General features: G+C 39.3%; 3 protein-coding genes across 12 annotated transcripts in view; 2 read left to right on the top strand and 1 right to left on the bottom strand.

Annotated features, from left to right (window-relative positions):
• Window positions 1–407: 407 nt before the first annotated feature.
• Window positions 408–2120, top strand: cenpv (centromere protein V). Of its 2 annotated transcripts, none has more exons than XM_058628269.1 (5): window positions 408–540; window positions 898–990; window positions 1137–1206; window positions 1292–1406; window positions 1713–2120. In XM_058628269.1, exons 2-5 carry the CDS (start codon window positions 899–901, stop codon window positions 1850–1852), a joined length of 417 nt encoding a protein of 138 aa, XP_058484252.1. In that variant the 5' UTR covers window positions 408–540; window position 898; the 3' UTR covers window positions 1853–2120. The 2 variants fall into 2 exon arrangements, with proteins under 2 accessions (XP_058484252.1, XP_058484251.1); XM_058628268.1 differs by having other exon boundaries at window positions 484–562.
• pigl (phosphatidylinositol glycan anchor biosynthesis, class L) lies at window positions 1861–15890 on the bottom strand. The gene is made up of 7 exons (XM_058628263.1): window positions 15102–15890; window positions 14624–14723; window positions 7595–7685; window positions 6450–6517; window positions 4443–4474; window positions 3402–3535; window positions 1861–2703 (listed from the first exon to the last, which is right to left on the bottom strand). Exons 1-7 carry the CDS (start codon window positions 15376–15378, stop codon window positions 2575–2577), a joined length of 831 nt encoding a protein of 276 aa, XP_058484246.1. The 5' UTR covers window positions 15379–15890; the 3' UTR covers window positions 1861–2574.
• Window positions 15891–16001: 111 nt separating this feature from the next.
• Window positions 16002–23449, top strand: part of ncor1 (nuclear receptor corepressor 1) — a 54546-nt gene continuing 47098 nt past the window's right edge. For all 9 annotated transcript variants that reach the window (XM_058628254.1, XM_058628256.1, XM_058628259.1 and 6 more), the window contains exons 1-2: window positions 16002–16144; window positions 20798–20993. In XM_058628254.1, the coding sequence (XP_058484237.1) occupies window positions 20883–20993 (111 nt within the window). In that variant the 5' untranslated portion in view covers window positions 16002–16144; window positions 20798–20882. The remainder of the gene's footprint in view (window positions 16145–20797; window positions 20994–23449) is intronic.

The following is a 23449-nucleotide window of genomic DNA, read 5'->3' as shown; positions in this document are numbered from 1 at the left end:
TAGAAGACAGGAACTTCAAGGTGTCTCCATTCAGTGTGCTGAGATTTTTTTAATGTGATATGGTCCCCTAGGGATGTGACCCAACTGATGAAACATACTGAGAGTCTGATATTTAGGTCAGTGTCTTAGGTCAGTGAGTTGTTGGAACCAACAAAGAATCCTAATTCACAGGCAGCTTCAAGAACTGATTTATCATTTTTAGCTCACACTGTAAACTAAATGCAACCAAAAGAGCAACAGCTAAGATCCTAGCTTTTGGGTCATAAAAACAAACAGTTATAAGAGTCCTAATGTATGTATTTGGGTCACGACATTCCCTTGCCCCGTCATATGACACCCATCACATGAGGCACCGCCCTGGGCCCTTTCACAGAGCCGAGTGTCTGCCTGATCTTGTTTCAGTCTGACTCACGTGTTTGGCCCATTGTCTGCCCTGCCCCATTTGGAATGATTATGGGCTACGTGTTGCTGGAAAAACAACCTTAAAGGAAGTAGAAGTATAACTGAGCACTGTGGAACCTGAAACTTTCAGCATGTGGGGTAAGGCTAGCTCTTCTCAGAGGTACCCACTTTTAGATTTCATTAAATTTAATTAGATCCTGAAATGCAAATGTGACTCTTATGAATGATTGATCTTGATTAGGGCAATTGTGTTTTCTTCACCTGGGTGGTTGATTTTGTTGGAACACCCAGTTCCACGTCAGCAAGTTTCATAACAAACATGTTAAACCGGTTTGAACACTTATCCGAAGTTGTTGACGGGAAAATACTTTATGTTCCCGTTTGTTTACTTAGTAACAGCAAAGTGACCGAAGTAAGGCTCACTATCCCATTATACTGAAATACTGCATGTATATACGTTTTTTACATGATGGTTTGTTTTTTTTAATTGTACAGAATGGACCTTGTCAAACATACAGGTGGCTGCCACTGTGGGGCTGTTAGATTTGAGGTCCTGACTTCCCCAGACCTCCATGTTTTCCATTGCAAGTAAGGATATGTTTTATAATCACAAGAGAGAATCAAGACAAATTCATTTGAAATCTTAAATGAAAATGAAAACCAAAACAAAACGTGTTGTTGCTTCAAAGCAATCACAGCAAATCAGCGTTTAGTGACGTGTGTTTGTTTTCAAGCTGTAGCATCTGCATGAAGAAACAAAACCACCATTTCATGGTTCCAAAGAGTCACTTCACACTCTTAAAGGTAAGAGATTATCTCCTCTCAGTGTAATTCTAAAATCATACACTATCAATCACATAAATCGTGAATGTCTATGTTTTCTTCTCAGGGGTTGGATAATCTTACCACGTACACGTTTAACAATCATGTTGCTCAACACACCTTCTGTAAAACCTGTGGAGTTCAGAGTTTCTACACGCCACGCTCCAACCCTGATGGATATGGTATGACACTTGACTCTCACACCACCCTTGTGTGTTGGAAACTTACTTCCTCATCATGCTGTGTTCACTCCAAACTAGTTCTGTTGTGTTTACTCCAAACTGTCCTGTCAACTCTTCAGAACTCCACTTTTATGTTAGTTGTGCATCAAACACAAATGTTATTTTCACATTTCTGTTTGAGTTTAAAGGTGAAACAGCAACAAAGGGTTTAGGAAGATGTCACCGAAACAAGCCAGAGATGATGGACTGTGTGTTACCTTTACACAAACAAATGAAAGACCCCTTTGTTTATCCTTTTCTCCCCAGGCATCGCTCCGCACTGTCTGGATCCAGGTTCTGTGCACAGTGTCACAGTGAAGAATTGTTGTGGGGAAAAGTGGGAGGAAAGCATACTAGCTCACGGGAGCATCAGAGACATGTCTAAATCTGCATCAGACACAAAATGACACAGCTGTGATACAACAATCAAACAGTTTTAATCAGTGCTACACCAGAATTCCTGTAAAGTACTTTACCCACAAAAATGTTTTTTTTTATTTACACAGTGTAATGACTAAAAAAAAACATAGAAAGACATTTCTTTGTCAATCTCTCTTCAGAGGTTGTTTATACTGTTGCTACTAATAAAGGTCAGCTTTATTTATGGAAACCACCAGTGAGTTGGCTGAAATGATCACATTATTAAATGTATTACATTAAACATTAAATAACATATATTTGCTTGTTTGGTGCTTTAATTACAGTTTGTCCACATTATTATTTACTTAGTTTTAGATTTATGTCTCCGTTTTTGATATTACTCGATTTCATAATCGTAAATGTTATTATTGTGATTTGTAAGTATGCGTCATTCCATATCAAAACAAGCACTTTTGCTATATATCTTTATTGCGATATTGTCATAATTTTAAACTCATATGGCTCACCCCACTACTGATCAGTTGTTTTTTTCCCCCCACTTTATTGACCAGACTAGAAGCTCATTGGCCCCCATGTCACTTGAGATTGACACCCCCTGAAACAAACTGTGAAACACATCTGTATTCACTGTGAGCAAAACAGCTCATCAGATCTGTAAACAAGTAATGGACTCACCCCCAACATGGGTAGTCGGGCAGCGGGATGTGCAACAGTGTCACAATCAGATCCTTGGAAGTAAAACAATCTTTTAATAGATCTTCAGGTTCTTTGGTCCTTGTGGAATCATCCGGAATGTGTTTATGAACATGTACCGTGAGAAGGTGATGTACAGATATCGAAACCACAGGAGCTGGGAGCGATGGCAAAGCATTGCTGCCTGATGAGAAGAGAGACAAAATGTAACCTTTCAGAGGAGGTGACAGTGTAAAACTACATTATTTTTATGTTATTAATGTCAACTTTATTTATATAGCACATTTAAAATAACTGAAGTTGACCAAAGTGCTGCACAGGCACAACAAATACACGGAAGAAACAGGTAAAACTAATCAAAAAAAGCAAACAACAAAATAAATATAGAAATATATAATATAATAAAATAAGAAAGAAGCAGTGCAATAATAAAGGCAAACTTGTCTCTTCCTGAACTGAATGCCAAAGAGAAGAGGTGTGTTTTCAGTAGGGGCTTAAAAGTTCTTAGAGTGTGGGCTGCTCTTAGATGAGAAGGTAAACTATTCCATAGCAGCTTGTTCTAGGAACATCCAGGAGCAACTGGTTGGATGATCTCGTTACACTGACAGGAGTCTGGGGCCAGCCCATTTAAAACCTTAAAAACAAGCAATAACATTTTTAAATCAATCCTGAACTGGAAAGGAAGCCAGTGGAGGGAGGACAAAATGGGGTCACACTTTGTTTTTCTATTAATGAGACACAATTTAAACCTACAATTCCTTACTTTACACAAACTGTACTTCTATCCTTGCCTTTTCACCACTAATATTGTACATATCTGCTTAAAACCCGCGTACCCTCTCACACTAGTCTTAGACATGTCTTGTCAGCAGACCGTCTTACTTTGGCTTGTCTGTAGCCCTGTGAGGTGACAGCGCAGCAGAGACTGGAGGTCAGCAACCAGCTGAGGGGAAGATCCAATAAGGACACATACTTCCTGAAGAGGCCAACAGTCACCAGGGAAAGCAAACAGCAGTCTGGGACAACAGACAGAGACCCAGTTAGCTGTTAATGTAGTTAAACAATTACTTCATTGCCAGTTCATCAATCATTTCTTTGTGTGTAGACATTTTTAAAATCAAAAATCGTATAAACCAGCAGAAGAATATCACATGATACTGAATTTCCGAGGAATGAGAAAGTGGTCTTGCTGTACGGCCAGATGAAGAAGCTTATTACTTTCACCTTGGGCCTAATTCACTCCCACTTGCCTCTCGCTTACAGGTCACAGTAAGATCAGTTCAACAAGTGAGGTGGAAACATCTGGTAATATGTAACCAGTGTGCATGTTTTTAAGATTGCTCACTGCCAGTACAGAGGTCAAGGCAGACAAAAGTCATCTTATCCTACATACATGTGTGTTTGCTGTGGCCGCAGGACTTGGAGGATAATGTCATTCGACAAGCTGGTGCAACAGTTTAGATCGCAAATATGATTAACTGCTGTACCCTGGCCCACACCTACTCAAACTGTGGGTGTGCTCTGCGGGCCTGAATATTTACCACAGAAACAACTCATCCTGTTGTAACATGTGTCCCCTTCACTGTCCTACTGACTTGCAAATTTCAGTAGGACAGTGTTCCCCAAAATCCATTCGGCCTCCGACTGCCACCAGCAGACCAAAATGTTAAGACGCGTGCAAATATTTTTGAACAGAAGAGGGCGCCGTACATTAACAAAACAGTCCGTTTACAGCACAGGGTAGATCATGCGATTGTGAAGCAGATTTAATTTCAAATGCTGAAGCTGTACAGTTATGGGCACACACACAAACACAGTCATTGCACTTCACATATTTAGTTGTTTACTTTTATAGACAACAACTTTGTTGTTTATAGACACTGTGTTGCTGTCACTGAGCTCACAGTTATGTGTGAAACCTACCATGAGGCACTTGTCCAGTGGAAGCAAGATGGCTGTAGGTGGAAAGAAAAAAAAAAATTACATATTGCTGTCAAAGATAGATAATTATGTCTTCATGGCAACTGGTGCATAAAACAGCAACTGTCTTTTTTCAAGTGCAAGGACCCTGCCGTCACTGCGGTGTAGACGAGCCACTGCAGTGAACCTAATGCTCTGTGTATGTGGTCATGCTGTTTTGATTGGTGGGGGTTTCTTTATTCATTCATTCATTGTCTACCACTTTATCCTCCTCATGAGTGTCACGGGGAGCTGGAGCCAATCCCAGCTGACATTGGGCAAAAGGCAGGGTGCACCCTGGTCAGGTCGCCAGTCCATCGTAGGGATAATGCTTGGACCAGGGTTGCAGACCTGCTGCAAGGCAAAACTGCTAACCACTATTCCACTGTGTGGCCTTAGTAGTGGTTTCTCTTCAGTGAAAAATCCTTTTCCCAAGTCAATATATACACTCACACATCTATAATGTATATGTAATTGTTTCTTAAAATACAGACATGTTTGTTTGACATTTAGAGTACTGTGAAATGAGCGCACGGCTCCCTGAGTTCCAGCCTAGTGCCAGTAATGATGTATAATGTTAAGAGCTCCCATATTACGAGCAGATGAGGTCCACAGACCAGTAAAGCCATGTATAAGCTCACTGAGGGAAAATCAGCACAATATGGGGACAGCAGTGTACACTTCACAGAGCTAAACACTTTTTTTTTAAGCCAGCAGTCTGATGCAACTTGCTTGGTTGGCCCCACCAAACCAGAGCTGCTCTACCACCTCACCACTTCAGGGACTGGATTTACTGCTGCTCTCTGGGAGCACAGCCAAGTGGCTCGGAGGACTGTTTGGATGACCTCTCAGCTATGTAAGAGACCAATTCTGAAAAACATGGTGTGTGTGTGTGTGTGTGCGTGCGCGTGTGTGTGTATGTGTGTGTGCACACGTCTTTGTGGGGAGAGATGGATGTTGATCCGAGTCTAAATGTTCTGCCTTTTCCTGGACAGTGTTTTATGACAGTGGGGTGGGTCGGTTTCTGTGTGCGTGTGTAAGCCACAAAATGTCCCCGAAGACGGCATTTTAAGAAAAGAAAATTTGTATTTTCTCATAGTAACACCTTTAAATTGATAGTTTCTTTCTTTCTTTCTTTCTTAAGCTTAGTTTGTATGAGGTACAGATGTAGAGTTAGTGCTGGGAAGCAGCTTGAGACGTGAACGCTTGCTGTCACTGAAAATATAGCTGTCAGCGGGGAGAGATTGACCGATTTTTACAGATTTTAGTCACTGATATATTCATCTACATCTGCATAAATCCATGGTATTTTATACCAAAAGTTCACCAGTTCATCTCACCATTAGACAGCCTTTTCTGACTGAAAACCTACATTTGTAAACTGCTCACTCTCCCACACCAAATATAGAGACACTCGGTGTTTGTAGCTTGTGGCGACACAGTAACTGCTGGTCTACTGCTGCCTCATTTGGTAAGTTTGTGTCACCACGATGAACCCAAACACAGGATTTCAAACACCAAAGTCTCAAAATAACCCTTATGAACTTAGTGATAGTGGCAGCAGACGATCAACAACTCATCACTGCAAGCTCTGATGTAAAATCTGCGATTTTACATCACGGCCATTGCTATGCTTAAATCGCAGATTTTACATCACAGCTGTTGTGTGTCTTTGTTGTGGGAGAGAGAGCGGTTCAGAAAGTGGCACAAACGTAGGTTTGAATTGGAAAAGGCTGTCTAATGGTGAGATAAAGTGGCGAAACATACTGAAAACAACTCGATTTTATTGGGTGAGCCTTTTGTCAAGTAGCCAAAATCGGTGTCCCTGCAGGCAAACATGTTTTCCATGAGAGCAAGTGTCTCAAGCTGGTTCTTAGCACAAGAGGAACACACAGACCTGACTTTGCATCAATGCCTAATACAACAACACCTCAAAGAAACCCGAACAATCCAATGTTTCGGGGGCTGTACCTGACAGCTTTATGGATGGCAGTGTGATTGGCATGGCCACTCACTCCTCTTCCATCGAAGGTCAGCACCTGAAACAACAAAATATCTCATTGTGTGGGTGAAAAACCAGATTCCGGGTATCTATTCCGGTGAATATACATAAACTATGGCAAAAACAGTGAGAGCAGATTTTGGTTGGGTTAGTGGAAGGCTTTATGTGTCTGACTGTGGAGCTGCTTGGCAGCTGACAACTGATATTTAAAAAGCCTGTTCCTGTGCGCATGCTTACACACTTAAGGAAGCAAGAGAAGAAAAATCAAGTCAAAGGGAAAAATAAAGTGCTTGACTAAAGACTTGGCATTTGCTATGCTTAGGCATATTCTGCCATGACGCTGTCTTAGCAACCGAGTGCAAGTTCTTGATAAGTTCCAATGGAAACGCAAGAGAATGTTGTGGTACTCAAATGATTGAATTTAATAGAGGGAAACAAACTACTTTTCAGATCTTGTTGGATGTTTCCCCTGTCAATATGCATAAGAGAAGATATTTGAGTGATTGACATGATTCTCCAAATCTAAGAATGTCCCCAGGCACTATTTTCTCTGAGCTTGACAGGATGGGACGAGACTGAATTTGTTTGTTGTTGTCTTTGATGACTAAAAAGAGATCAGCAAATGAAGGTAAGAAGACCACAGCTGTGCTTCATCATCTACCCGTAAATAACTTGTTTTTTTTCCTGCAGTACTTTCTGTCTCTTCGGGAGTGTGACTATTTTTGCCCCTGCTGAGATGAAATATTTTGATTCTAAAAGTGCCAAATTCCCATTAGCAAATAGTGCAGAACTGCAGCGGGGCCGATAACGATCTCTGTGCAAACACAGATCAAGTCTGAACTTTCTATTACAGCAGGGGCAACTTCCCCTTGTCGTGAGGGAGGCTCAAAATACAGTGTGCACTGGGACAAAATGAGACGGTGGCTGACAGGATTGTTACCCAGACCACAGTGGAACTGGGATAATGGGTTCGGAAGCTGTGGTGCCTAAACGTGGTTACAAACAAAACAATACATGGGGTTTCTGAAAGAAACGGCCGGGAAACGGAGTTGAAGTCAAACAGGAAATGACGAGCTTTGAAAGGCAAAAAAATGTAACACAAAGCTGAACATACCACGTTGAAGGAGTGGCCTCTTACATGCTTCACAATCACCGAGGAGATCAAAGAGACGCTCCATTCCGCTTTAGGATCGTCTGGAAGTTTCCTGGAAAGCAAAGAAAAGGACTCTTGTTATACGGAGAAGCAACGTGTCCGTGTTTCTAACTTCACTAAAACTGAAGTCAGAGGAAATCAACTCAGTGTAAACTGTTCCTCAGCCTAAACAGTCTCATTCCGGCATAAAACAAACACCAGATTTTTGTACAGAGAAACTTGAACTTGGCGATTGAAGATATGCTGCTTGTTTGAACGAAAACAGGAAGGAGGGTGGAAGGGGAGTCCCGGGGTTAAATGTCAGATGACCCTAGTATCCTCCTCATCTGTTAAGACCTGGCTTTAACATCCCTCCTGAGTGATCTAATCACATCCAGATCACACCAAGCAATCGGAGGTTTGTGGATGCATGTGAGCACATTCCTGTGCATGCATGAATGCAAGCCATCCTCAGTTTACATTAGAGACTGCCTCCTCACCTGCCTTTGTCGGATCCACAGCAGTTTCGCTTTTATTTTTTTGCACTAACCAGTGCTAATATATATTACGTTGCAGCCTACACCATAATATTAACACTAATTGTCACATCATTTCTTTTCTAATGGGTCATACCTATATTTATTTCATGTTACAGCAGGGCAGCTTTGCTCACTCACTCATAATGAGAGACATAATGTATTCCCTAGCCCAGGGGTTTGTATTTATCACATTATTAAATTAAACATTTAATTATATATAAGTTTATCTAGTGTTTTTATCTATTTTATTTTCGATCTAATGTTTTGATTCTATTTGTTTTTGTTATTTACATATTCATTTTGCATCATACATGTTTTTTGTTGTGACCTTTACACCAAAAGACTTTTACTTTGAAATGGTGTGCAATATCATTCTTAATATTTTTTAATTGTAACATTATAATGGATTATCAAAATATGATTCACTAAACACTTCATTTTCCCCCAAACTTTTTTCACTGGACCAGCTGCTGGGCCCGATCCTGACCAGACTAGAAGTTCACTGGCCTCTGAGCACCTTACCCTAACTTTAACCATCACAACTAAATACCTAGCCCTAACCTAAACCCAATTCTAACCCTGCGCACACACACTCAAACACACCGACAGCAGACTCATTTGTACATCACTTTGTTCTTGCAAAGAGATATCGTATTACGTCGGTGTATATTTGAATGAAGGGTGTGGATGGCAGGTCTGATTCCATGTGATCACAGGAGACTCATCCAGAACACATTTTAATGGTAGGTGTGGACAGCCGTACTGTTTGCATGGGATCAGGTCAAGACGGGGACACGTCACACCTGTCTGAGCCAAACTCTCAGCCTTTTTTCCAAAAAACGTTGAGGACAGACATCTTTTTATGACATCATCGGTTTTGAAATTAACATAATGCTTTATTGTTGTGTGCATGTTGGATGCTATTCATTATGCTACTTTACACTACATGCAGTCTTGCTTAAAACAATCGAAAATACCAGCATCGTGGTAAATAAGCAGTCAGATGATGCTTTGAATTCACGGGAACTCTGTTGTCCCGATGTTGTGTTCTTTGCTATTTAAGAATACAAAATACAAGGAGGAACAATAATTTCCCCCTTTAGAGGCCTTCAAATGCCCACTTTTGCCATTAGCGTTACCCTCATAGTCTTTTATTCTAGAAAAAACCCTGATGTACTGGCAATTAGTTTAATTAATTGACTGCATATGGGAGTACATACCATTCTGATTGTTTATTTGAATTGTCTTTATCTTATGAATGTGGATGAATGTGTAGCCCTGTGTCAAGAATTGTTTGATTTTATTATGTTGAACAACAAATATACTGAGTAAAAGAAAAGGAAAAAATAAGTAGATGGAATAAGTCTCTGCATTAGGTTGCTGAAATACAGAGGAACCTGACATGACTGCATGGCAGCATTAAGTTGTGCAGGAACTGGTTTGACAAAGTATAGAGAAAGATCAATGTTGTGACATGTCACACCTCAGGGTGGCACATGGGTGACGGTGTGCATCTATACACACAAATACATGTATAAAGTCGGGGGGGGGGGGGGGTTATACCATGGAATGTGTGTGTGTGTGTCAACAGTTGTTCCCCTCCCCTGTGTCACAAACAATGAGCCAGGACAGTTGAGCTTGCAGAGGGAAGTGATGGATTAGGAGACAAATCTATTGGCTGGCAGTGATGTGAGGGTCAGGGGCAGCGGAGTGGGGGTGTTGGGCACCTATGGCAATGTCCAAGGGATTAGGGGGCGGAGAGTCAGGGGTTCAGTGATAGTTCAAAACTGTCCGTCATTGTGTGAATGTGCTGCTGTGACACTTTGATACCAGTGACCTACATATTATAAATATAATATTTTTATTTTTAATTTGGACACCCCTGTGGATTATCTCATCTAATGAAGTAATACACTTAATTATACAGACATACAACTAAGTTAAAAAACCGTGGTGTCACTGTAGGCCCGGGTCTTGACGTTCCATTTGTTTGCACTGGTGTATTTTTTCAAATTTAATTATTTATTATTATGTCTTACAGCTTGACAACCGTAACCAAGCACAAGTCTGCGGGGGGGGGGGGGGGGGGGGGGGGGGGTAAGAAAAATGAACAAAAGATACAAGAAACCTGACCTTTCTCAAGCAGGATGCGGGCTGATTGTCAGCTTTGCCATGGCAACAGTACAAACGTCCTAAAGTAACCTCCCCAGCTCACTTTTGTAACTTTGCATATGGATGTCTTATTGCTTGCAGGCATCTATGTGCAGCTGTTGAACTTTAGCCCAGTAAGGGGATTCTGTGTCTGTGTGAGTGTGTGTGTGTGTGTGTGTGAGAGAGAGGAGAGAGAGAGAGCGCTTGTTTAGACTGGTCACATGGACCACAGTCCTGTAAAACTGCCAGACTTCTGTCCACACAGTCAGATTAAATGTCCTGCTGGAAATGGCTGCGATGCCACTAAATGCTTACAGCACACCCACCATTTCTAAGCGTAATAATGAAGCATGTAAAAAGCTTTTCACAATGATTTACAGTGGCTGAAGGAGGTTTTACCAGGGGTGTTCCTAGGGACTTTGAGGACTGTGGGTAAAAGGAAATAAGCTCTCATACAAGCAACCATTGAATTAACGCTGTTAGGTTTATTTTAAAAGGTAAACTTTACAGAAACAAATCTGATGTGATAAAATGACAACTGTAGTACAAGGCAGAGGCCGACGTGTGAGGGTGACAAATGTTTCTAGTATAAAAGCACAGCAAGAGGTTAATGGCAGGGCTGGAACATCTCTCTTCACAATTTACCTCACTCTACCATGTGCGTGTATCTCAGCCAAGTCTATTTTTACTCACCGTTCAATGCATATTTAAACCATGTGTGAGAGTAGAGTGTAACTGCGGTGAAAGTGGCTTTCCCTTTTCAGAAACTTGTGCTGAGCTCTGTGTTTACATTCACACAGGGATTTATAATAATCCAATCAAAAACAATAGCTTTCAGATTGGGATTTAGTTCAAGCAAAGTAATGGTGAGGAATGTTATCGTCAGTGACAGAGTTAGAAGGAGATGTGGTGTGGGTGAGATAGAGACCGATGAAGAAGTGGATTGGTTGGATTTGTGTCGAGAGTAGCTATAATAATGGAGTCCTGGGAGCAGACGGAGGTCAAGCTAGTGCAAGTGGAGAGTCAGCAGAGCGTGCTTACATCAAGCTTGATCACAAAAGCCCCAACATGCACTGGAGCCCCAGATACTGTCAACAAAGCTGTCCTATTCAGTGAGCATTAGAGGAAAATATCCCATTTTAAAGCGGAATCCATGTGTTGTTTGCATCATCTTGGGAAACTGGGCTGTTTCACCCAGATCTGTCGGGAAGAGATATGACCCACACTGCACCCTACACTTCAGCTGTGAAGCTGAGATCTCAACTTGAAAACAAAAGACTAGTGGAGTCAGTGCATCACATTACTGTGATGAATGAGACGACAGTACAAAGACACAGCCATAATGTAGCTTGGTGTTGACGACTACAGTGTTTTAAAACAGCTTCTCCATGATGGACAATATTTTCGCTGAAGATGGAATGATATATGATTTTATTGTACAATGTGACAAAAAAAACATCCACAGTAAGTTAATTGTGGAGAATTTTCATTATTGTGACGATCAGACATGAAAATATCTTTAATATTTCACTTAAGTTGCTTGTAAATGCAGTTTATTTTGCCAACATACAGACATAGTGGTTTATTTTGAAGTGCAACAAGTGAGAGCTTTTAAAAAAATATGTATCCTATCTTTAATGCAAAAACATGTTTTTGGGTAACTAGTAACATGTTCTTGCAACATTAGTAACATTTAAAATGTGTTTTTCATGACATAAGTAACATTTTAGCACTCGTAGGAAATGTTTTTTGGAACATTAGTTAATTTGTCTGTATGTATGCACATCTGAAAGCTTATGGACACAAAACAAACGAAGACTCAACTACTAGAAAACTCAAAAAACCTCATTTTCAAAACTAAATAAAAAAAACTTTTTTAGAAACCAAAGACTATGGTAAAGTTTAGGAGTTTGTTTAAAGCAGTTTAAACCATTCATTAGTAAATTAAAGTTAAATGAACTCAAACCAAGACCAGATCTCAGGTGACACGGCCTTATTAAGATGGATGCTTCACCAGACTACAGTGAAACAAACATGGCAGCCTTTCCAATATACAGCATGTGTTTTGTTCAGTGTTTGCATTTATGTAAAAAATTAAACCTTTCTTTGCAAGAAAAAAAAAGATTCCTACTTGCTACGTGCTAAGACTTTCATTTTTTTTGTTTTACACTCGACATTACCTTGGATGACTTCAATGACAGCCTCTTAAATACTTGGTTATTATATGGTAATAATACCATGTGCCATTGTAATTATTTTGTACGGTGTTTAACTGGCCAACAGTGATTGCACTTCTACCACCCCCCCCTCCCATTTCTGCTCAATAAAATTATCAGAAAGAAAAAACAGGAAAAGGTCATGTTAAGTATGTACATGTGCGCATATTTGGACAGAGGGGAGTTAAAGAGCAAAGCCAGAGCCTCGCTAACCATGTAAAAGACACACAAAGAGAAAAACAGTCTGCAATGACCTACATTAGCCGGGTTCAAAGTGCTGCCAAAATGTATCCCACAGACCTTGGCAGTTGGCTTCAGCAGACATGGGACAGGAGGAGGGGAGGGTGGGACAGAGGGAGGGCACTGAGAGAGAGCGAGAGAGAGAGAGAGTGAGAGAGAGAGAGAGAGAGAGAGAGAGAGAGAGAGAGAGAGAGAGAGAGAGAGAGAGAGAGAGAGAGAGAGAGAGAGAGAGCGCGAGGGAGAGAGAGAGAGTAACAGAGAGAGAGCTTGGTTGTGAGTGAGAGGGGCTGGGACTCTCAAAGTTCTGATCAGGTGTGTGCTTCAGGCAAACAACAGAATACACAGAAAGGGAAAACGGGCAACACTCCAGTTCAACAGAAGTGCAGACAGCACTGAGATCAAAGTTCAACTATATTCTGTGTGCACAAGCCGATAAAGCTGTGAAGTCACAGACACACACACACACACACAGCAACAATGTTCGTTGGGGCAGAGAACCTCGGCACACTGCCAGCTTATTACTGTGCGTTCCAGGTTGGTGGAAAGTTCATACAGTGCTCCTGATACAACATAGACTCTTACATGTAGGCTTGCCTAGAGGTTCCTAGAAGCTGCAAACATTTTCAAGGGAAGCTGCAGGGTTGATTCACAGCCAAAAAACAAAAAAAATCCCCATTTCAACTTCACCTTCAGAAACTATTTTCTCTGAAACTCAACCTTGCCAACAGCAAGAGCCAGGGGGACTGAAAGTCCTACAGCTGGATCAACAACAAAACATAATATAGAAGGAAACACAAGCGATCCACAAGAATTTGGACAACAACACAGTTTGAAGTTCTGTCTCCAAGTTCTGCTCACCACTGTTAACATGACATGTCAATGGTTATGAATTATGGCAATTTATAACTTAGAGGCCTTAACCGTCACATTGACAATCTCAATATGTTTCTATATATGATTGATGGTACTTCATGAACGTCTTAATCACTAATTCACAACAGGTGCTCAGGTCAAAGATTTTTCCACAAGAGTTAATGTCCAGAAAACCTTGCACTGACACTAAGACAAAAATTAACATGACAAATTTGTCTGTTAGACATTAAGGAATGGGGGATGACATTTGGGTAGTACCAATATGTACTAGTTAAGTAAGTGAGAACAGATTTGTTCATCACATTTTAAAGCTTTTTAGGAGGCTCTGTAGGACCAACAGCTCAGAGAAACATGTGGATACTCAGCAATAATAACTGGAAATAAAATATACATTCTGGTAAATATTTTCCATAATTTTCTCAAATTAATAGTTCAAAGAGATATTTACCACATAAAACCCAAACTACATTTCTTCATTCCTGTTTCAGGGCTGCTAATTGCTTAAAATCTGCAACAACATGGTTCGTTCATCAGATAATTACATTTGTGAACTATATTCAGATTCAGCAAATGGACTGTATTTATACAGCACATTTATCATCTTGATGACCACTCAAAGCTGCTTTACACTACAGTTTTTCCATTCATAACAATTCACTCACACTTTCACACAGTGCATTCCATGTGCCGTGCATTTTCTACCAAAAATCTTTCATATCCATTCAAACAATGCTGGCACAGCAGCCATCTGGATCAATTTGGGGTTAAGTGTCTTGCCTAAGGACACATTGGCATGTAGACTTGTGGAGCTGGGAACCCACAACCTTCCAGTTGAAAGACCACTTGCTCTCCCACCGAGCTACTGTCACACCAGTGGACATGTACAAACACTCACACGTCAAAAGAATCAATGATATACATCAAAGCAATCTCAGATTCTTCCAACGCCAAATCAGGAAATATTCATCATTTGTATGTTGAAGGCTGCTCACTTGTGGTCAACTATGGTGATTCTGGATGCTGGTATCCCCAACACGGCACAGCTGTTGAGAAGTTCTTGCTTACGCTGAGCTCCTTGACTGTAGTAGTTGCCTGTTTGACATTTGAAGGACACATCAGACTAAACTTAAGGTAAAAGAAAAATATCACAAGTCTGAATAATGTATATACATTCTGTCTACTACCTGTATGTTGTGTGAAAAATGTCAATAATCACTATATAACTATTCTATTTGCTGTTATTGTTTTGACGATGGACAAAACAATTCCCACAACACAGATGTGTGTGAGGTTTACACCCAGTGATGTGGAAGAGGTACAATTCTACTTTCACTGGAATGCAAGTTTACTTTTGTTTTACAGTTTCCTAATTAATCACGTGAGCAACACGTAACCATGACAGGCTAAAGCTAGATAACAAAAACCCATGACAATATCATACAAACAAACATGACTGTGCTGTCACCATACCTTCAGACAAACACAGCAGATGCACGCTGGCATTTAACTCAACAAGTCGTATAATCGTTGGCGCGAAGAACATGCATTCATCATCCGGGTGTGCAGTGACAATCAGGGCTCTGACGTCAGCGCCGTCTGTTTCTCTGCCTGACACAACGTCCATTATACGTTTCAACGACTTCGCCAAAGTTCGCCGATGTTGATAATAAATGCATTTTATCCAAACTAGATACAAGAAAACAATGACGAAAACCAAGTAAACGCTCATTATTTTGACCGCAACCATAAACAGTCCGTGTAGAGACAACACACTCACTGGTAGTTCCGCGTGCTGTAATACAAGTACGCGGTTTACTTCATCATCATCTCCTCTGGAAGTTTGCAGAGTACATTTTAGGTCACCTGTTATTTACAGTACGCACAAGTTATCAGAACCGAATTAAACAACGCACAATTGCGCAATTACAGCCAGGCGATAAGTGTTTTGTTCGCACGAAGTCACTGAGGCGTCCTCTGTTAATTTGAGATTAAATAAACGCATGAGGGGAAACAAAGTATTGACTTTGTTTAAAAATAATTGTCTAGCGTATTTAAGGAAATGCGACCCATCAACTACAGAAAGGAGTTGTATGCACATAATACGCTTTGTATTTTTGAAAAGTGAAAACTACAAACACCACAGACGATAGCATAGTTGACGGGGCGATTTGGTTGTAACACCACAATATCCTTACAGGTATATAAAACTCTAAAATATTATTTTAAGTATTGATCAAAGACAAGTGATACAATAGGCCACCAACTTAAGAAATTGTAATATTATAAATTGCACCGTGTATATTTATCTGTTAAGTGATGTCAGCATCATATGAGTCGGGCGAGTATAGATAATTTATTTTACCCTATCAGGACGTCGACCGACAAATGCGGCGCAGCCTTCAGTCTGCACAGTCGTCCACAGACCACAACCCGCGGATTTACAATCAACTATTGACACATATCTCTATCCAGGGGTAACTTCCTCTCCTATCGGTATATTTTCTAAACATGAGGTGAGTACAAATCATTAATGTGAACCAAAGCAACATGTCCTAGTGTCATTTTAAGCGCCCCGGTCTACGCTAAAATCTGCCTTGCAAGATGGCGACGTGGTGGAGAATTCTAAGGTGAATTACAGGCTAAGTTAGCTAGCAAGGGACAACAACAACAACAACAATTGGAACGTCACGATTTAATACCAAAGTGGAAAAGTAGCATGCACTTTTAAGGTGGTGTATTTATTTGAGCGTGTTTTGGTGCATTTCCGGGACAGCTCTCTGTTGTGGACCCATCCCCCAAGATAGGATATAAAACCAAATGCGTTTACAGAACTGGTAAAGATAACAATAATAAGGCTCAGCGACAGTATTTCTCTCGTTCAGAGAGTGCATGGCGAAACGAGGTTCACCACGACGGCTGGGATTTCTCTCAAATTACTAGAAACACTTTAAATGCCTTAAAAATAACTTAAATAAGAGCTTTTGTGGGAACAACAAAAACTGACCGGAGCAGTGTGCACTGCATGCGTGTAGCTCATAATACCGTAATCACATCGGCACATATAATGTAAGGTATCGAAATGGGAATGATGGATTAAGGAAAACACAAAGGAGCTGATTTATTGCTCATAATTTATATTATCTACGTTCAGTATGTTCTTATAAAGGGAATGAGATTGAATGGATGGGATGAGTTTTTTCACAAACTGGTGTTGAATGTGTGCAATTAAATGTTGGATGTCTATGTAAGCTAACACTAAACAACACACATTTAGATCACTATCAGGCACAGCAGCTGCTTATGTAGATGATAAGTATTCAAATATCTTAATTCCACCTCTTCAGTTACTTTATTATTATTATTATTATTAACAATGATGATGATGAGTGTTAACTCTTGTTAAACATGAAGGGTACTGTGACAGGCTTTAGCCCAGCAGGTCTTGTCTTGCTTCTCTTGCAATTAAAAGTGCTTTTAATATTTGGGAAAAACTGTAGATTTGAAATTTAAGCAACACCACTTTAAAGACGACTATATCCTTCTAGTCGACTGTTTTTTTTTTCCAGAATCAATGATTATCAACCACGTGTGAAAACTAGAGAAAGCAACCTCTACCAAGGACGCTCAGTTTCCCACAGTGTCAGTACACACCCTTATCTCACAAGGTTAACAGCTGTTTAAAAAATATCCTGAATCTAGAGCTGTGTCCTGATCTCTAACACAATCTAATATTTTCTGCTTTGGCCCATCACCTACATCTCCACATAATTTAACCAAAAAAATCCACTTGTTCCTTTTGATACTCACAAACAGACATACAAACTTGATGAAGCACTTGCAAACCTCAGTTGATCACCACCAGTAATTAAGTAATATTTTCAAACTGTGTTGTTTACTCTTTGACCGAAGCGAACCCTTCCACCAAGTTTTATTAAAAAAATTAGTGGTTTGCATATATGTGTTAAACCTCATTACATTACATGTCACCTCAAATCAAATCAACAAACGTAACTTATAATAACTATACATTACAGTTTATACAATCAGAACGAGAAGAAATGCTGACAGACGGAGACAGAACGAACCAAGCCAGGGCGACTAAGGAAAGAAAAGTTATCATAAAGTCAATAAACCGAACATTGTCTGAAAAACACAAGAAGAGGAAGATGGCTACAGAAAGAGCACTAGCCAATGCAAGATCAAAAGTACGGAAGAGCATTATGAACACGTGACAGTTCAGAATTCTTTCATCTCGAGTTTATAGTCACAATTCTGACTTTAATCTAAGAATTCTGGCTTCACGTGTGGTCCCAATCCTCTTTTGTACAAGAGAGATGTGAGATTATGACATCATTGTTTTCCCAAATCGTGTATTGGTTGAAAGACACACAAACATTTCATGTGGATAAAAAGCCAATTCAACTAAAAAAACTTTGGCAGATTCTCCTGAACTCGTTTGTCAACTTTCACTCAAAGTCAATCTTTAATTATTTGACATGTGTCATGATAATTATTTGTTAAACTTCTATAGTAATTTCTTTTTGCCATTTATCATCGGCAATAAAATAATGAAAATACTTTTTTTCATGTGTGTTTGTATGAGGTACCTGCCAGATAGTCAGTGCTGACTGCACTTTATGTTTTCCCTGCACCGGGAACCAGGTTGAGACACAAATGCTTGCTCGTGCTGAAAACATGGCTACCTGCTGGTTAGTTACTTGCCACATTGTCAAGATGTTGATATTTTTAGATTTTTTTTAAAATAGTGAAAGTGATTTTAATTGTGGGACCCACCAAATGCTGTGGTCTGCGGACTGAAAGGAGAAAAAAAAACCCCAACATCTTCCCTCCCTGGCTATGGTGGCAGTGGTTGTAGCTTTTCCAATCCTGAAGTAAGCATCGTAATGTCTTGGCATGGTGGTCATGCTATAAATCTTGTAGGCCCAGAATAAGAATGACACATCCAGCAGAACACAAAATTCTTAAGATAGATTCCTTTGAAGAATGACAGAAAGAACAAGATAAATCCGGTTAATGTAAAAGTTTCCTGTGTGTCTTTGGCAGTATGATTTTGTTGCCTGAGTTGCTGCTTTCCGGCTTTCTCTTGTGTCCCATTCTTCGTACATTACTTAACTGAGCCAATCAAGAGGGATTGATTTGTTAATCTTTAGCATTGATGTCCTGAAGTAGTGCCAGTATGAGAGAGAAGCTGAAACCATGATTAATGCTGCACAACAATTCATTAAACCCGCAGATACTTATACCCATGAAATAATGCACCATGCCCATTCCTTTAAATTAATACAGACCATCTGATTTGATTTGAATTTGAATTTGAATAATTAGCTTTAATGTTTAATGTACTAAATATGATAACATTTACAATAAATAAACAATATGAGTATAAATACCTTAATAATTCTTTGGGCTTAATAACACAATCATAGAATTTGAGCAGTTAATGCAGTTATGTACAGGCATTTAACTATTTTGTATAAATATAGATTTTACTTGTCCAACTAAACCTGTGTCTGTCTCTGAAATAATTGCTGCTAATAAGTAATTGCTCAACAGCCTGCAGTACATTTTCCCTTTGAGAAGCATCATCTTGCCTCCTATCCTATGACTTTATTTACATTCGAATAAGCTCAAAGCACTGCTGTTTCTCCATTTAATTAAAGTAATTGAATGCATCTGCATACTTACCAGCAACTTATTCGCTGATGTTTATATTGAAAATGTCTATCTATGTTAATCGTAAACAATTTTCTGAAAGAAATGCTGCCAATATTTTGACCTACACTGCTCACCCTCTGTAATAACAAACCCATCAACAGTAAACTTAAGTTAACACATGCTGATTGGATATTTGTTAGAGCTGAACTTACAACATGGCCCAATATTTTTAATAATCAGTTTCGGACTCTAACTAACAATTATTTTCATAATTGATTAATCTATCGATTACTTTCTAGATTAGTTGAGTACTTGTCTACTGTCAGAAAATGTCAAAAAATGTTGAAAAATGTTGATCAGTGTTTACCAAACCTGGAAATGATGATGTTCTCAAATGTCTTCTTTTGTCCACAAACCAAAATGATTCAGTTTTAATGGCTTCTTTGTTATATGGAGCAAATGAACCAGAGAGTATTCACATTTAAGAAGCTGAAAAATCGTGAAACGTGTTCTAATAATTATTGAAATAACACTTGATTATCAAAATATTTGACGATTAATTTGGTAATCGATATAATTGTTGCAGCCCTACATTAGTTGTTCAGAGATTGTTCCTATGCTTTAGTTTTGTAGGCAATCAGTTAAATTTACATCCCTTCATGTTAAACTTGGAGCATAGGGGAGTATATATTGAATTTAATTCAAACCTCGTGAAGACCTATGTCATCAATTGTAACCACATAAACTGCAGTAAATTTGGGTCACAGGAATGGTGGAGTTCACGTCTTGTGATGATGAGCTCAATCATTTGACTTGATAAACGGATATAGACGATGATCACTTGCCAGCCCTGAAGAAGAGAGGAGTGATTTCATTGACATTACTCATTCTGAATGTGTATCCATCGGAAGCAAATATTTGAATAAAAATTGACTGAAAAAGTTGAAGCCACAATATCGTAATGCCATTGCTGATGAGAAAGATCACATTGACTGCACATCACACTTGGTATGCAGAAGCATTTACCCACATGAGAGCTTATACTCACCTGCAAAGACCCGTAACCCGTAAAAAATGGTGACGTGATTTTAGTAAATATGCTGTAATGTGGTTTCTGGAATGCCATTGATTGTACTGTTAGTCCATACCTGTATATTTAAATACCATAGTGATGCTCCTCTGCAATTTTTACTACTGATGCTACAGTTACAGTAACAACTGCTCAATAGTGTCAGTCCAACTCGTGTTTTTATTTATTATTTATTTATGTGTGTATGTATATGTATGTGTGTATATATACATACATATGTATGTATGTGTGTGTGTGTGTATATATGTATATATATGTATGTGTGTGTGTGTGTGTGTGTGTGTGTATGTATATATATATATATTTTTTTTTTTATTTTTTTTTTTATTTCACATATTGACATATGCATTGTGATGATCAAAATCTAACTAAACATATTCATGTCTCTGTCTTGGGGCAGGTGGTTTGTGTCTCCAAACATGGTCTAGCTAAAGTCTCTGATTTGTGAAGCCGCAGCAGCAGCAGCTCAGTCGCACTGAGCCAGGATGTCGAGTAGCTCGGGCTACCCCCCCAGCCAGGGGAGCTTCAGCAGTGAGCAGAGCAGATATCCATCGCATTCTGTCCAGTACACTTTTTCTGGCACACGGCACCAACAGGTAAAAACTTCCCGCTGCTTTGTTGTTTTTTACATAATCGTTGTGTTTCAGCCAACATATGTGTTTTTCTAAATTTGGCTAGTGCTCTCAATGCAAGTAGTTCTAATTCGACATACACATTTTTCAGGCAATGAAACATACAAGTCAATTACGTTGCCATAAGTCATTGCAAAGACATTTCGGCAGTTGCCCATGCAACGCAAATCCCACAAAGATATGAAACCCACATTTTTTTTACTTCAGTTGCTCCAGTTTAAATGTTAAATTAAGTAAAAAAAAAATAAAACGTGGGGTGAGATTGCAGAAGCCAATCATTGTTGTCGAGAACCTTTCATTGTGACAGTTGCTGTCTGTATGTAACCTGAGTGACATTGAGGGTGGGGTAAAAAGTGAGCTATAGCCCGTTTCCACCGAGTGGAAGGGTTTGGTACAGTATGGTACATATTTTGTTTGCTTTTCCGTTGGGAATAGTACCAAAATAACCGGCAGCAACCACTCCTTTTTTTGGTACCCTTCCCTTGGGCAACCAGAGTAAAATGTTACGGTACGGTTAGACCGCCTCCATCCACGACAGTCCGTGATTTGGCGACAGAAAAACATAACTCTCTTACGATTGGTGTTTGTATCTCATGAAAGTCTAGTTAATCGTGCACTGTCTATTCTCATACAAAGCTTGATGTCTGACGTTGCTTGACGACAACAATGGATGTCCTCCATTGTTATTACATTTATATGCATTCATAATGTATGATTGTATTTCTTACCATCATCACAATCAACAAATGTGTTTAATTTACTGTTGCCTTCTTCTGATTGGTAAAGAGGGTATAGATACAGGCCAAGCTGTGCTCACAGCACCCTCTTATTAATTACTTTAATATGCCTGTTGTCGATTGTAGGTTGGATATTCAGTGGTCATATTACATAAAAGGTGCATTAATGTAAATACTTTAAGTAAGTAGTAGGTCATTTTTAATATAAATATTAATATGTTTAATGATACACCAGGTTACAGAGATCCACATTTTATACAATTTGTAGTTCAGTGAAAATCTCTTTTGTAATGAAGCACGATTGGTATGGAAAGTGAAATATCTCTAAATGAATCAATATTGAATCGAACCGGGACCTTGTGAATCGGATTCAAAATCCATTCAGGATTTCAGCAGCAATATCCGGCCCTAGTAAAGAGGAAACTACAAGTGCTGAGCTGAGTTAACACTGGCTCATAACACTGTGTGAAACACAGCAGGAGAGACAGTCTTTCATGTCTAAACAATGGGAAACATGCAAACTTAGTCTATATGAGAAAAAAGAAACAAGAAATAAATTGGTCGACTCTTCAACAATGCACACTTGTGCTGCAATGATAAATGGATTATTTAGTCCAGTTTATTTGGTTTTAAGCTATGATTTGGGCTTCAGTGAGATGGAACAAAAAGATCAGCAAGGTTAGCTGCGGACTTGGCTATGAGCCTGACATGTTGAAATAGAAGGTTGGAGTTTTATATTTCCATGAAGTTGTTGCAGGGCTGTGAGTCTCAGTCGAGATATTTGTTAAAATAAGGTCTTCAGGGTAAACTCAAAACCTATGCTGACCATTCATCTGAGTAGGCGATGTGTGTGTGTCTCTTGTCAGTTGTGCAAAGAATTTGCAGCTTCACACAGAAAGTAATGTTAAAAATCTTGGTTACTTAAAAGCTGCAGCACCAACAGAATGTTTACATCGTACGTAGCCTGCAAGTAAAATATGACTAACTTGTTATGATTTACTTGCTTCTTGTGATGGTATCTTTATTTGTGGAAACAGGGTTTTTACTAGTGTTTCAGTTATTATATGAGACCCAGTTACTGTGAAGATGTTCATCTTAATATTTGTCCAATTGAGGCTTGTTTCCTATTTTGTTTGTCAAGCTAAATTGTAATTAAGATGAATGATTATTACGATATTAACAGTCTTTTGTAGCTCTTAAAGGTTAGTAGAATATTTATTTCCAGGACATTTTCCAGGTGCATGTTCATTTAACTAATGTACGAATATTGGGTGATATTTGTTTCCTGTTTTTAGTTGCCAAATTTCTTAGAATTCTATTTTCACTGAAAACTGTCTGTGGTACACTTCTGAGCATTTGGATTGTTTGCTTAAATCTGGGGCAAAACTGGAGTTTGTAAATATTTCCTGTTAGTGATTTAGCTTGCCCAGGTTTGTTTGGAGGTCACAGTGTGCTGATAACATTCATATTAGATTTAACCAGCAGGTTATTGATTTAAGGCTTTTGTCTATTTAAGATTATATTAATTTACTTGACATCAACCTCAATTCAACCTATTTTGCCAGATGTGACTTTTTCTTAGTCATTGCAGTGTGTAAATCACTGAAGAGATCTTTGATGGGATGGGGAGTTGGTCTCTCCTCTTTTTAGAACGCTTGATATAGCAGTATTATTCTGTTCTGA

The sequence above is a fragment of the Solea solea genome, chromosome 4 (genome assembly GCF_958295425.1).
Source record: "Solea solea chromosome 4, fSolSol10.1, whole genome shotgun sequence".
Classification (NCBI taxonomy): domain Eukaryota; kingdom Metazoa; phylum Chordata; class Actinopteri; order Pleuronectiformes; family Soleidae; genus Solea; species Solea solea.
The sequence above is the reverse complement of the archived record's forward strand: the minus strand, read 5'-3'. Positions and strand labels throughout refer to the sequence as shown.